Below are 16196 nucleotides of genomic sequence, written 5' to 3' on the forward strand. Positions count from 1 at the left end.
TAAAAGAAATAAATGAAGTTCTGTTAATTTACAGAGAATCAAACAACTCTTTAAAAGAAATGGGGACAGAAAAATAATTCATTGAAATAAAAAGAAACCCAATTATCATCATTAGATGGGGTATTAGCAAAGTGTTCATCAAGAATGTCAATCTAGCGGCAGTCTGTAGAGAAAACATACACTGCACAAGTTCATAGCCAGGCCAATGAGAAATAAAGAAAAAGAAAATCCATGGATAATTCTAGAAACTTTCTCTACTGTCAACTATCTTTTTTACTAGAATGGTTTATGACAGAACAAAGCATACTAACTGGAATTTACTTCCTTTGGTAGTTGTGATAGTTTAATGACTGCACCAATGAAGAAAATAAAGAAAAAAACTTAAAGACCTGGACACTTCAACAACCTGGAAGAACAGCCCTGAATTAAGTGATTAATACCCTACTTTTAATTGAATGGGAGGACTACATAGAATGGAACTTTTACTGAGATATGGGCACTAATGTGTTAAGTACCCATTATGTGCTCCTACAGGTTATCTAACTCATTTAATCCTAATAATCTCTTAACCCTCTTTTACAAATAAAGAAACCTCAGCTCAGAGAAGATGAAGAACTTCCCCTGAGTCACAAAGCCAGTAAGAAGCAAAGTTATGACTTGGACCCTTGTGGGTCTGCCTACAAATACCATATGTCACTTTCTTGTCCATGCTAAATATCTTACCTCAGAATAAGCTTTCTTTCTCTTTCACAAAGGATATTCAATCAATTACCGCTAGTTTTAAAGCTGGAGTTATTTCATACATCAGATTAAAGATTATATCCATAGCTAAACCATTCAACCTATGTTACACAGGATGTGAGAGGTTCATTTGTCAAAAAAAAAAAAAAAAAAAAAAGGACATAAAACAAAAACAGTATTCTAAGTTTAAGATCCCATTTACAGTCAGTCATCCATATCACTTCCCATCCAAAAAAGTATTAAGTGGGAAAACTCATCCTAAATTATTTCCCAACAATTTTGTAGATTTTTATATTACACTTCCCAAAGAGCCATTTCATTCTCCTTTATAACAGCGTATAACAAATGGGGGAGCAGGGGGGACAGTTCTCTTTATTAAGCTCCTGAATTTGTTCATAGTACCAATGTCTCATGGGAGGCTGGGGATAGAAAAAAAGGGTAGGGTAGAGGGAGTACAGGAAAACAGAAGACATAACACAATATAATTCATTTATAAATACAATCATTCCTGGGCAGTATACAATTCATTATCAACTTCCATTTCAGCTTTCAGAAGGCAGGTGCATGGACCTGATGGCAGTTTTGAACCAGAACTAGAAAAGCTTCTATTGTTTTTTATTTAAATTTTATTTTTTAAAGATTTTATTTATTTATTCATGAGAAACACAGAGAGAGAGAGGCAGAGACACAGGCAGAGGGAGAAGCAGGCTCCATGCAGGGGCCTGATGTGGGACTCAATCCCAGGACTCCAGGATCACGTCCCAGGCAGAAGGCAGGTGCTAAACCACTGAGCCACCCAGGGATCCCTAGAAAAGTTTCTAAACCTGACTTCCTAACCAAACAGCTTATATTTTCCCACATAATCTTTATGTTTTTGTTTCCTCTAGATACAATCTTGTAGGACATGTTGAGCATAATGCCAGCTTGTGGCATCTCCAAACAAGTCTCCACTGGGGATCTGAATTTTTTTAAAAAATATTTTATTTATTCATTCATGAGAGACACACAGAGAGGCAGAGACACAGGCAGAGGGAGAAGCAGGCTCCCCACGGGGAGCCCAATGTGGGACCTGATCCCTGAACTCCGGGATCACCCCCTGAGCAGAAGGCAGACGCTCAATCACTGAGCCACACAGGCGTCCCTGGGTATCCCACTTTTATCAGGGGTCTTCAGAAGATGCAACACTAGTCCTTTAGTAACATTCTCACTAAGAGAATCACTCTGAACAATGTAACATATGGCAGTGAGGCTTTAAGGCAGCTAAATGAAAACTTCACTGTTAAGTCTGATGCTCGGCTTTTTGGAAAGGAACAAATTTCTTGGCTGGTACTACTTTTTTTTTTTAAACATTTTTTATTTATTCATTTGAGAGAGAGAGAGAGAGAGCAAGCACATGCGCACAAGCAGCGGGGAGGATCAGAGGGAGAAGAAGCAGATTCCCCGCTGAGCAGGGAGCCTAATGTGGGGTCGATCCCAGGACCATGACCTGACCCGAATGCACCATTTGGCTGAGCCATCCAGACACTCCAGGCTGGTACCACTTTTAAACAGCATCAAATTCCTCTGCAAGCAAAGCGATGATTAAAAATCAAATAGTCCATGGAGTATTCAATACCAAGAAAGAAGTGTAGGAAATGAAGATGCCTATTTCATGCAAGCCCCATTACATGTATCTATTTAAAATGAAATGCTTCTTTCTTAAATTTTTATGATAAGGCACATCTAGATAATATAATAGTATTCTGTAATACCACCACTTCAGTTACTGAAATAAAATTTTTAAGACTTAGGGGCATCTGGGTGGCTCAGTGTTGATAATATATAACATAGAGAAAACTAAAATCCAAAATAGTGTGGCCCTATTATTCCTTATATTTTCTGCAACTCTCAATATTAGCCATGTGAAAACTTGTCCTTTCTGAAGTGCACTAAGTGTAAATAACTACAGCACAACAGCAACTGGAGCTCCACGAAGGCAAGAACCATTATCCGTTTCAGTGAATTCTGAGAGCCTAGCACATTTGACACATAATAAATGCTCAATAAATTTTGCTAAAGCATCAAAAAATGGAACCCATTTTCACTATCACACTTTTCCCCCATTACACTTTTGTCTCTAACTCTGAAGCCTGCTGGGAGCAATTATATTACTAAGTATACTGGTGGTTCAGTAAATGCCTTGGTAAGTTAACTGAACCATGAATATTATTGAATTTCTTAATAGCATTAAGGCTAAACAAGGAAAAAAAAAAAAAAAGGCTAAACAAGGAGGCCATTCAAAACATGATAATGCCAACAAGATATTCTGTTAAGAGAACACCAAACCAAACAAAGAAGTTCTTGATAATATGGAAAATTTCCAAATGCAGTTTTCAGAATTAAAAGCTTTTTACCTTAAGACAAATAGTCTGTATAAAATTAAAATATAGTTTTTCACGAGTGCAAAAAACTGCCAAAGAATTCTAAGCATAGTATTTTCACATACCACCAGTGACCGTAACTAATAGTATGTTAAAAAAAAAAAAAATTCTTAAAACTCAAAAAAAAAAAAAAAAAAAAAAAGAAAGAAAAATATTATACATTGTCTATGTCAGCCTGGACAAAATTGGACCCTATATAGTCTCTCAAACTGCATGCCCCACAAGTATGTCAGGATAATATATTTTTTTCAAATCAGAAATGTGGTGGGTAGAGAAGGCAGGCACTGAAAGGGAATTTCCTGGTAACATGGAAAACAACAGATGAGGAACAATAAAAGTTTGCTATGAAAATGTCTCAAGCATATCAGGAAAAAAATAAGAAAGGTACAGTCAGGGAAAACACATCACATCTTAATTGTAAAAATTCTTCTACACACACACCTCAATGACACAGCTGACCTTCAGGTTTTCAAAGTGACTGTAGGTCTTTGATTTCTCTTTTGCCATCTTGTTCCTCTCTTCTTAATGTTTTGATCACATCACTAATTATATTTCATTAAATTACAGATTAAATAAATTCAAATTAATCTGATCACAACGAATTACGATTCATAAAAAGTTTACAAAGAAGTTGTTCATTAACCATGCTATTTTTTCCTGTTATCTTAGACTACCAATGTTAGTAACACTTCAGAAAAACAAATCCATTTTTCTATTTGAGAGAAGTCCTGTAAAAGAAAAAAAAAAGGGAGGGGGGGACACCTGGGGGGCTCAATGGTTGAGCCTCTGCCTTCAGCTCAGGGCGTGATCCTGGAGTCCCGGTGATCCCACATCAGGCTCCGTGCATGGAGCCTGCTTCTCTCTCTGCCTGTGTCTCTGCTTCCCTCTCTCTCTCTCTCTGTGTCTCTCATGAATAAATAAAATCTTAAAAAAAAAAAAAAGTCATCAAAAAGGGTCAATTCAATGAAGAACATATTGAATAATTTGAAAAGATCCATCTCGATAGCATTTAACCTTTTTTAGATTATTTGCAGCAAATATTTCCTTTCCTAGAAAAATAATTTTTTAAGGGACACCTGGGTGGCTCTGCAGTTGAGCGCTGCCCTTGGCTCAGGTCGTGATCCTGGAATCCCGGGATCGAGTCCCGCATCAGGCTCCTTGCATGGAGCCTGCTTCTCCCTCTTCCTGTGTCTCCGCCTCTCTCTGTGTCTCTCTCATGAATAAATACATAAACTCTTTTAAAAATAAATAAATAGGGAACCCTGGGTGGCGCAGCGGTTTAGCGCCTGCCTTTGGCCCAGGGCGCGATCCTGGAGACCCGGGATCGAATCCCACATCGGGCTCCCGGTGCATGGAGCCTGCTTCTCCCTCTGCCTATGTCTCTGCCTCTCTGTCTCTCTCTCTCTCTGTGTGACTATCATAAATAAATAAAATTTTAAAAAAATAAAAAAATAAAAATAAATAAAAATAATATTTTACAAGTTTCCAGAGATGTATAGATTTTTTAAACTTAGTTTTCTCATCTCTTAACAGTAAAGTCTTTGTCTTGATGCAAATATATTTTAACTCCTTCAAAATTATTATTTATTTTGTACTCAGATACAGAGTTAGAGTCATAGTAAATTAGGCACATCCAAACTTGTCAAACAAGTAATACTGCCCAGTTTCCATAAGCCATTCAAAGTTTAAAAAATGTTGGAGCAAAAGTGCAAATTCAAATTATAGCCCAGATTTGCAACCAACTCTGAAAAAAAAATCTTTTTTTTTTTTTTTTTTCTGAAAAAAAAAATCTTAATACAGAAACTTTTTCAGGGTTTTCTAAGAGAAACAATTCTTAAAATTTAGCATAGTATTAACAATATAGTCACAATCTGGGCATTTACATTTAAAGTAACACTTCAGCACTCCAGAGCCTGAATAATAATGCAAAGAAAGGGAGAGCTCTATTGTTGATACACCTGTAAGAAATATGAAAAATACATAGCAAAGTGGAAAATTTCAATTAATACTATCTATTAACATTTACAGACATCCAGTAAGTAACTTACAAAGCTTTATGTAATAAAGCTTTTCTACAGATGTTCATCTTACATCTCAAAACATGTTCAAGGAGGAAAAACAAAACAATTAGAAGGAAATGAGCAGAACTAGATTAGTGGTAACATTTATATGCTACTTTACAAAGTAGAACAGTTAAAAGAAAAGGAAGATGTAAGAATAAAACAGATACTAAAGTTTCCTGAAACACCAGGTATCCTTGTGCTCTTGTTATTTAATTAAGAACTAAAATGGCCACGTTACACAATGAGACGTGATTTAACAATGACGTCATTTACAAAAAGCCACTGGAATGAATAAATAGGAGCAACTGAAAAGGTCTGAGGACTGTCTTCTCAATGAAGGCACTTTGGTTTTAAAGGGGACCTTTTAAATTGAAATCAGTTAAAAGCACTAACATTATCTTCAGAAACAAATATATTAGATTAAAAAGGCAAATGATGCAGAAACATTTGACATTGTATTTGATAAAGTATATTATTTTAATAAATTATCTGGTATGATGTTTTGCAAAAGAGTAACTCTGAACACATTTAAACCAACTAAACCTACTAGTCACTAATGTTCATATACACTAGTCTAAAATACAACTTTTTAATAAATTAGGTCTCAGCAATCTGACCCCAAGTTTAGCGATACCGTTGGCAAAGTAACTCTGGTATCACGTTCAACTTAACTTCTAAGAGAAGACATTTTCCTGACCCCGATAAAACCAAGCAGATGTGAAATTTTTATTTTTAGTGCCTGAAATTTGTTTCTTGAGTGAATTATAGCCATCAAGGAAATATGTTCTATTCTCCTGCCAAAGACTAACCCTGAACTCTTTATTAGGCAGAACTCCCACGAAGTCATACAAACTGTCTTTCAAAGCTGGCTCCCCCTCAACCTGGTGGAAGAGTTTTCAGGACATAGCAGTGTCTGAGAAAAAAACCTGAAGTTTTAAACTGGAAAAAAACAAGATCTGTGAGATTGTAACTACAAAATGAGAGGAAAGGGTGCTGATAACTGGGAAAGAGTGTTGATTTAAAAACAAAAAAAGCTGCTGATAACTTAAAAAAATAAAAATAAAAGCAACCTCAGAGCTCATAGATCATTTCGCTGTCTGGAAACTATACTCCATTTACTGGGTGGTCCCCTCCTCACTACCACCCACCAGGGGCTGAGCCATAAAAAAACACAGGATACTGAGATGCCTGGCTTACTTTGGTTCTAAGTCTGCGCCTTTGCCTGTGTATTCAGCAAACAGAAATAAACACTGAAAGTCAACAGAAAAGCTTAAACAATTTCTAAAAGATGATTTTTTAAAACAATAAATCTAAACAGCCTAAGTGAATGCCCTGGAAGTTGCAGTCTTCCACAGCCACCTAATAATGTCTCACTTCGTAGAGTGCTACGTATCTATCCACTTATCTATAGATGATTTCATATCCAAGACTCTTTCTACTACGTTATACTGCCAAGAGATTGAGTTTTTCCAGTAAAATTACTATATACCAGAAAAGGGGGTAAAAGGAGATATTTTTTAGCAGCCAGGCAACAGCTGAACAGCGCTAAAACTTCTAGGAAATGATTTTATTATCTTTCATGAAGGACAAAGTCGACTGACCAATTGAAGAAGAAAAAAATGTTGCACAAGCAAAACTAATCAGAAAGGAGGAAACTTTTTATCTTCAGAAACCACTATTAATGAGGCAACCAATCTTAACTCACAAAATGGCCTTTCAGAGACTCATTCTCTCATTAGTGAATGTCAAGCTGCTGCTACTTCACAGAAAAGGCATGCATTTTCTTAAGCTCTGAGACCATCAATAATAGCTAGGTAGCCCTATCCTATGACATATTAAATGGCAGACTTCCCCAGAGCATGATTTAGCAATGAGAGTGCCTCATAACTGTTCTCTAGCGCCTAAGTTCTAAACCTCTTTAGAAATTGCAAGGATCCAAATTATTACCAAGGAACAATCCCACAGCTTTGCTTTCCTTTGAGGAAGAGCAAAACTGCTGGATACAACAACCCAAGAGCAAAGAGAAAACATACTAGTGTAGCAAGTGTCTAATTTTCCAGGCTGTTGCTTTCATTAACTTTTCCCACTTCTATTGCCATAATTTTTAGCCTGTGAAACACTTGCCAGCTCTAGAGCATTAATTATCAAATAAGCAAAGATATCTTTTCTAAAACATTAACAATCTAAAGGATTTCTTATGTCCTAAATTAAAACTAATAAGTAATGCCCTACACTAGAGTTAACCACAAGCCCTAGCTCTAACTATATGTCGTCTCACCACTTAACTGTTTCTCTGTAACTCCGTGCCCTTAGAAAAGAAGGCAGTTGTACTACATGACTTCTTGGGTCCCTTTCAGCTCTGACTTTTATTCCAAGATCTGATTCATTAAGAAAATTGTTAAGGCTCAAAATGTAGTCATTTTAAACACACCTCAAGTACATAAGAAAATTAGGGAACTTCAGCAGACCTCCCCCCACCATTTTCCAAAACTGCAGGCGGCAGGAAATACGGCTATTTGTTAACCTCTTTTATATAACAACCAGTTTAAGTGAAATGAGAACTCTACAATAAAAATATACAATTAATAAACCCACATATATTCTGATAAAGCTAAGTTCAGTGATATTAAACCATTTCCCATCATAATTTTTATGTATCATGTCAGAATATTAAAATCTATAGTATCCCACTGGGTGGTGCAGTCGGTTAAAGCGTCCGATTCTTGATTTCGGCTCAGGTCTGATCTCAGGGTCATGAGACTGACCCAGTGTCCGAGTCCACACTCAGCGAGCAGTCTGCTTGGGTCTCTCTTTCCCTTCTCCCTCTGCTCCTCCCCCCCAAAAGAAATAAATCTTAAAAAAAAAAACAATAGTATCCTCTGCTTGTGCTTTATTAAAGATTAGCTCCATCACCACAGAATTTAAAATAAATTCTAAATAGATTTTCATTTTTTTAAGTGGACATATTTCCAATTTCAAATTAACCAACAGTGAAACACTGTTTAAAACAAACAATTGAATATTGTGGTCAAATGATTCAACATACATTCCAATACATACCTCTTCCCTGAGGACTCTCTCCCTTCAATGCTCTCCTTATTCCTAACTCCTCTCACACCTCCCCACTCCATTTCAGGCTTTACTCCCATTCTCTCCCCACCCCCCTACTCAACCATAAGCTACTTTCAAAGCATCTAGGAAGTGGCTCTCCTAGCTAGGAAGTACCAGAATTACCTAGGAAGCTCTTTAAAAATGTAAGGTGAGACCAGAAAGATGCTTTTAAAGCAACTAGAAGTTTACAAAAATTAAACCTTAATTAACAAGCTTGCTCAGAGAGTAAGATATTCTAGTTAACTAAAGATTATGGAATTTTTTTTTTAAATACTTCCGGAACCCACTATATCACTTTTCCCTCACTTAAGAATTACAGTTTGTAAAAATTACCTGATTATTTAATAACTTTCCCACAAACAGGTCAAGTTTATAATCAATCCTCATCCTACCAAAGAAGTGGGCCCACAGGCCAAATAAAGCCCTTGAGGTAAGAATGTTTTTACATTTTTAAAGGGTTGCATAAAAACAAAGAAGATTATGTGATACTAGCCCACTAGCCCATAATATCTCCCATCTGGCCCTTCACAGAAAAAGTTTGGTGACCCTTGTTCTGTAACACCAAAAGCACTGAAGTACAATGACCCCAGAGACATTGCCCAGAAGTGCCCGTTTCTCATAAGAGTAACTGAAAAAAGTTTCCGTTAAGTGAGTTCCAAATGACTTAAATAGAATCATTGCTATTTCTCTAATCGACTTGCCCTCTAGAAACTGTTACCCACAAAAATCTCTATTTCCTTCCTTAGACTCAACAGTCTCAACTAAGACACTAGTTAACTCTGGAAATTAGTGTAAAAGATTAGAAGCCTTACCTGGGGCATTTGCTATAGCCAGTGGCAGGCTTGGAAGCTGGTGCACCTGGATTCCTGAAGCACCCAATGCACTGAGGTTAATGGTCTGGAGGCCAGGCATGGAGGAGAGCTGAGCAGCATTCACAGTGACTGTGCCGGTAGGGATGGAGGCAGCTGAGGCAATGGGTGTAAGGGTGGTATTGCTGCTGCTGGTCTGCCCCAAGGAGACACCCTGCATTGGGGCCAAGGTGATTGTCTGGGCCTGCGGGTTCTGAACTTGGAGATTCTGCAGCTGAAGAGTCTGCCAACTGACCTGTCCATTGGGCCCCACTGTTGGTGTCCGGATGATGATGGGGCCGGAGTTTGGAACAGCCTGAAGCTGGAGATTCTGGAGGGTTTCCTGGGAGATAGCTTGGGTTGTAAAGGTCTGCCCTGACAATGGTGCTGCTTGGAGGGCCTGGAGAGCCTGTCCCCCTTGAACTAGCTGAGGCTGGATAAGAATTTGTTGCTGTTGCTGTGTCTGCTGGTTTTGCTCTCCCTCTTTTTGCTGACTTGCTTGCAGAGAGCCTCCAGATGTCTGGTTCTGCTGAATGTTTAGAGCATCAGACCCCTGTAGCCCACTGACCCTCTGGGGTGTCTGCCCTTGAGAGTTGGTCCCTGCTGATCCGCTGGTGGTGAAGTTCATAATTCCCATGTTGCTGGTGGTAGTAGTTGTTGAGTAGCTATTGGCATTGGTGAAAAAGGAGCTGGAACTGGCTTGTGATGATACCAAACTGGCAGAACTGATGGCAGTCCCTGAGGTGGAGGGCTGTGAGCCACTCTCCTGGGACCCAGAGCTGCTGATAGTGACTGCCTGAGAGCTAGGAGTCAAGGTAGCTGCAGAAACGCTGTTGACAGGTAGCAAGGTGATATTCCCGTTCAGGGCCACTGGTACATTGGTCACATACTGAGTCTGTCCTGAGAGTACGTTATTAGTCAGGCCTTGGAGGGGGACAGCCTGCTGGAGTAGGTTTGGCATAGCAGCAATGATGTTGCCTCCACTTCCTCGATTTGTGATGATCTGTTGGTTTGCACCTGGTATGATCTGTATTTGACCAGAACCATCCTGCTGCACTTGGGCCCCAGTGGCAGCGAACTGCAGCTGTTGCCCATCAACGGTCTGGAACTGTGGGATTACTTGATACTGAATATTAGGCATCACTCCAGGTAATCCTGTCAGGACTTGCTGGTTCTGTAAATTGGAGGTGGCGGCCACAACATACTGCCCACCAGAGACCGCACGATTCTTGGAAGACTCACTGCCATTGCTGCCATTGGTACTGCTGCCACTCTGTTCCTTTGAGGTAGGGGTAGCCCCAGAGGAGGAAGAGATGATCTGCCAGCCATTGGCACCCTGTGAGAGCTGTGTGGCTGTGAGGTCAAGCTCACCTGTACCCCCTGACTGGCTTGGGCCTTGGGAGTTGTTGCTGTTTTCATTGGGTGACTCAATTCTGCTGCAAGTTGCTGCCAGCAGAGCCAGAGGGGATGGCTGGGATTCCTGGCCGGAAAATAAGGGAGAGGATAGGAGTCAGAGACACCCAGCTGCCAGCCCTGGGGGCAGTTTTAAAACAAATAAACAGCAAAACTGCAGCCAAAGAGAGGAAAAAAAAAAAAAAAAAACCTGAAACAAAAAGCTGACCTATCCATACTGCTGAAATCCTCATCTCTGGAGATCTCCCAATCATTTGTCTCTCTGTGCTAACTTCCCTAGCTACAAAATGGTTTAGCGCTTTCCTAAAAACGTTTCTGTGAAAAGGCAATAATCTAAGAATATTTACATTCTCTAGACATCTCCCCTACTCTGCCCTGGTTTATCACTTACCTGCCCTCCTCCTCCTCCACTGCTGCTACTGCCTGTGCTGCTGCTTCGAGCCTGAGAAAAGGCACCACCACCATTACCGTTGCCCCCATTATTGCCACCAACTCCTTTTTCAATCTTCACCACGGCTGTCATTTCATCCATGGAGTGATCTTGGTCTAAAAAGAATTAAAAGATAAACAACTTAGAGTTGGAGGAAGGAAAAGGGTAAGGTTAGGAGGGATAAAGGACGCTATGATGAAACAAATAATTAACAGTAAGGTGAAAGGCACCAGCGTTAAAAAAAAAAAAAAAAAAAGTGGATTGAGGAAAGGGCAATTGTAGGACACATAGAACACAGACTTGGCTTAGCAGTGCTGAAACTGGGCCTCAATTCTTCCCTGGCACAAAATTACACCCAGGAAACATTAAAAATGTACTTTTCGTATAGGAAATGTGAGGGGCGATGGACATGTTCAAAGAGTTTCAAAATAAAAAAAAGTATCCTGGGGATAAAAAGGAGAGGGATAGGTAAGGCAAAGAACAACATGTGGGTGGATGGAAAGCTTGCTAAAATTAGGGTCAAAGAATATAGAGAAAGAGAAAAACTCAAGGGTAAAAAGCAGCACGAGGAGAAGAGGGGCAAAGGGGAAAGAAAAAACAAAAAAGTGTGAGTGGGGAAACATTTGTGGATACGGCTAAGGGGCTACGGGGTCCAGGGGTTACGAATCTGGAGGTTTCGGGGCGGACAGAGGGCGGGCCCTGGAAGGAAAGGGCGGTTTCGGGGTGAGGGGCGTGGAAAGGGCGGGACGGTGGGGGGGAGGGGAAACCTACGGGGGGAGGGGAGGGCCTTGGGGCAGGCGGCGACCAGAGGGCGGACCGGGGAGGCGGTTGGCCCGGGCGGGGCCTGCACTGCTCGGGCCGCCCCCGCGGCTCCAGCCCCCGGCGGGAGGAGCCTCAGGCGGGCGGCCGAATAGTGGGGGGTAAGGCCCGTCCCCCGTGGCCGGGGCGGGCAGGGGGCGGGCGAGGCCACGCTGCCCCCTCCCCCGGGGCGGGCGGCCCATCCCCCGCTTTCTCGCAGGCCCCGCCACTGCCCCTTCTCCCTCCCTTCCCTCCGCCCCGGGCGGGACCAAGGCCGCCGCCGCCGCCTCCCGCCCGCCCCCCCTCACGGCGGGGACCGCCCGGTCGGCCCTCGCGCGCGCCCCCTCATTCCCCTCCCACCCCTAAGCGTGGAGTGGACTCATCCTTACCGCTCATGGTGGCAGCTGAGGGACGAGCTCAAGGGGGTCCTGTCCGGGGGGGTTGGGGGGGGCCGGGAAAAACGCGGACGCTGACGAGGCAAGCGAACCCGGACCGGACAGGGAGGGGGGGGGTAAGGAGGAGGGAGCAGCGCGCCACAAGCCCGGCCTAGGCCCCGCCCCTTCGCTGCTGCCCCGCCCAATGAGGGAGGGAGAAAGGCGGGACTTGCGGAAGAAAGACGCGTGGGTCATCCAATGGCAAGGCTCACTGGCTCTCTAAGGCGTGTAGGACAAAGTTGCGAGCCTGGTGTCCGCCCAGGGAGGCCGCCCTCTCAGTTTTAAGGCCCAATGAAAGGCGCAGGAAGTGGGGGTGGGCGGGAGCTAGTGATGACAGGCTTGGGAGGGAGCCAGTCAACCGCCAGGCGGGCTCCCTGAACGGTGGGGATAGGGAGAGCTTAGGTTGGAATGACAGAACATCGGCCAACCAGAAGCCCGGACATGCCTGGGCAAAGTCCCCGGTGGGAGGGGGTAAGAAGCAGGCCGAAATGGGATAGGATGAAGCCGACCACAGCCAATCAGAAATCAGGCGGGCAGCCAGGAAAGTTAGGATTGGGCCAACGCTGAGACAAGACAAGCGGGGACGCAAATTGACGTGAACGAGAAGCCAATTGAACGCCGAATGCACTCCGGGGGCGGGACTTTGGGGTGGGCCGAGGAGAAGCGGCGTCTCCCTCAGTCGGTCCGCCCAATGAGGCGGCGAAGGGGGCCAGGCCCCGCCCCCAGGGGGGCCAATGGGCGCCGCCAGAGCCGCCCGTCGCGGGGGAGGGAGCAGGGCTGTGCCAAGAGGAGGCCGCCGCCATCTTGGCCCTCCTCAGGGGACGTCTTTGCAGTGGTTAGGTGGCGCGCTTCGGTGGGGCCGTGCTGCGCAACAAGTGTCAGGGTCGAGACGGGCGGAGCGCGGCTCTGCCTCCCGCCGGCCGCTCTCTCGGGGGCCCCCCCAGCGTCCCCCTCCCCGCGGTGGGCGGACGGGCGGGCGGGCGCCTCGGAGTGTGGGTGTCGGCCCTGTGGGTGCGCGCGCGCCCGGCCAACCCCGCGCCGACCGTCCGCAAGGGCTTTTGTGCGACTCCGGCGGACGCCATCTTCCCGACTTCTCCCGCAGACGGCGGCCGGCGGCTTCCTTCCGCGGCGCTGACTTTCTCGAGAGCTGGGCCTGGAGGACCTCCCAGAGTCCGCGTCCTGTCAGCCACTTCCTGCCTCTCCTTCCCCACACACCCCGTCCGACGGCAGGAGGAGAGCGCGGGCCTTTGTAACCAAAGTCACAGGACACTTTCCCCTCAGACACCTGCGTTTCTGGCACCTCCCGTTCTACCTCGCTTCCCCCCCCTCCCCTGGTGTTGGTGGAGGCGGCCTGGGTGAGTCGTCAATGACACGGAGGTCATTCCCTGCGGCCCCTCCTGGTATCTTCGTGTTGTCACTAAATTATTTTCAGTGCGGCACTTGGTGACCTGGGGTCACGCTTTAAAGTCCGGATCCCGGGGATCCCCGGGGGGCTCAGCGGTTTGGCGTCCGCCTTCGGCTCAGGGCGTGACCCCGAGGTCCCGGGGTCGAGTCCCGCCTTGGTCTCCCCTCAGGGAGCCTGCTGCTCCCTCTGCCTGGGCCTCTGCCTCTCTCTGTGTCTCTCATGGATAAATAAATAAAATGCTTTTTAAAATAAATAAGATATAAATAAAGTCTGGATCCCCCTAAAGCAGGCCTCTGCCGCCTTGTGTAGGCCCTGAGGGGGGTGAAGGGATTGTTGGGTGCGAGGTGCCTCGGTCAGTTAAGCATTCTGCGTTCCCGTGCCCTCCTCCTAAGGAAGATACTGCTACCAGGGATGTTACCTAGTTTATAAGAAACTTAGGCCGGGAAATAACTGGCCCAAAGTCACGAATCTAGTGAGCTGTGGTGCCGGATTCCAACCCAGAACAGGCCCACTCAAAGTCCATATATTTTTCAACAAATAAAGCAAGCCTGGTATAACCATTTATAAAAATAGGCTTGATTTTTTTTTAACGTGTATATATACACATTTTCTTTAATGCTTTTGTATTCTAGCTACTGGAAAAAAAAAATCTAACTTCTAGGACAGTTCAAAAGGCACCATCGTCTGTAAGCCTTTATGTAAAACTTCACATTACAATTAAGAGCATCTCTCCCTAGATCAAAGCTTCTCAAAATACTATGTCAGACAGTCTCTATCCAAATCCTCTGGGGCTCGTTTAAAAAAGCAGATTTGTAGTCTCCCATCTCAAACCTAGTAAATCAGATCTCTGGGGTGGGGCTTCAGAATATACATTTTTAACTAGTTCTTTCAAGTTGACTAGCCCCTAAACCAAGAGTGTAAAAAACAGTAAGGGATGAAACTGGAGAGAAGAAACTTCCAGAAGAGAAGAAACTTCCTGGATGTTAGAAACTGCATTAGTCATCTTTGTAAACCAAGCTCTGGAGATTCTAACAGCTGTTTAGTCAGTAAAAGACCACACCTAAACTTGCTGGGGGGCGGGGGAGGAACTAACATAGTTAGCCTCTGAACATACATATATTGTGTAACTTAATTCCTTCAATTAATTTAAGTTGCCATCCCCTTTTACAGATGAGAAAACTGAGGCTCAAATATGTAAGTTAAATCATTCATGATGGTTCTGTTTAGTTCCAAAGCTTGGGTTTTTTTCCCATTGTTCTAAGCGAGTCCATCAGTAAAATGAGAACTAGAGTTTGATTTTATCCTAGGTACTGAGAAAAAGGCCTAGTTGTGTGTGTGTGTGTTTTAAGATTTATTTCTGAGAGTGCGAGTGACAGCACAAGCCAAGGGAGGGGCAGTGGGGGAGGGAGGAGCAGGCTCCTCCCTGAGCAGGAAGCCGGGTGTGAGACTGGATCCCATGACCCTGGGATCATGACCTGAGCTGAAGGCAGATGCTTAACTGACTGAGCCACCCAGGTGCCCCAAAAGGTCTAGATTTAGCCTCTGAAATTCAAGAACCATCATCCTTTTCTTGTTGCTTCCCCAGGGTCATGAGGGATATCCTCAACATATGCTTATTTACTCAGAACAAATGGGCATGACCCATCTTGTCCAATTCATCTGTGAAAACCTGAACAAAGTTCCTTTAAACAAAGCTAAAATGAAGTTTTAAAAATGAATAACTTATTTCAGGGTTTCTCAAATCCCACACATGCCAGTGTCTATATATAACCATTTATGAAATCATTTAAGTAACTCCTAATGACTGTGTTTAAAAGGCAACGTGGGTCATTTGAAAGATGTTTTACTTCAAAATCAGTCCTAATGGTCCATGCACAAAGTGATATCATTCCAGAGTGGCAGTCAGGCCCTTAGTGGTCCACCCGGCACTGATTCAGGCTCATCTTCCATAACTGTCCATTGCAATCTTACCTTTCACTTTGTTCTCTGCTGGACTCTTCCCCCAAAGATTCTTTCTTGGGGCTCCATAGTCCAGAACCACAGTCTATTCAGCTTACCCTCATCTGGCCTACCCGACTCTTCCTCTTAACTTTGATTGGAATGACTTCTATGATGTCTTCCCTACATCCCCCACGTTGAATATTCTGTCCACTATACTCTTTTTACATACTTCTATCAGAGATCTCTGAATATCCAATCTCTTCCAATTAGATAAAGCATTCTGAGGGCCTGGATTGCTAGCTAGCGTTTCACTTCTTATCCTCAGGGCCTAGCATATAATCAACACCCAGTAAACAAACACTGAAGTGAAAGAAACCTAGTTCTCAAAATCCTGAATACATCTCCAGATGATAAAATGCCAAGGATTGATTCTCAGCCTTCAGTTGTTTGCCTTTTACAAATTAAATCATTCTTGATTTTGAAGCCATTCTTGTTTTCAATTTCCCACTTGTGATACTTGGCTGGCTCAGTTGGAAAGGCATGCGACTCCTAATCTTGGTGTAGTGAGTTTGAGCCCCATGTTGGGTGTAGA

The 16196-nt window shown here is 43.6% G+C and overlaps 1 protein-coding gene across 3 annotated transcripts in view; it reads right to left on the reverse strand.

Moving 5' to 3' along the window:
- Nucleotides 1-12345, reverse strand: part of SP1 (Sp1 transcription factor) — a 43592-nt gene extending 31247 nt beyond the window's left edge. Inside the window, exons 1-3 of one of the 3 annotated variants that reach the window (XM_025458766.3) lie at nt 12214-12345; nt 10988-11142; nt 9148-10663 (exon numbers count right to left, since the gene is read on the reverse strand). In XM_025458766.3, the coding sequence (XP_025314551.1) occupies nt 9148-10663; nt 10988-11142; nt 12214-12220 (1678 nt within the window). In that variant the 5' untranslated portion in view covers nt 12221-12345. Of the gene's footprint in view, nt 1-9147; nt 10664-10987; nt 11143-11326; nt 11733-11797; nt 11923-12213 lie in introns of those variants that run through there. The other 2 variants (XM_049102960.1, XM_025458767.3) reach the window with 2 other exon arrangements.
- Between the last annotated feature and the right edge of the window lie 3851 nt (nt 12346-16196).

This window comes from Canis lupus, chromosome 27, assembly GCF_003254725.2.
Source record: "Canis lupus dingo isolate Sandy chromosome 27, ASM325472v2, whole genome shotgun sequence".
Taxonomy (NCBI): domain Eukaryota; kingdom Metazoa; phylum Chordata; class Mammalia; order Carnivora; family Canidae; genus Canis; species Canis lupus.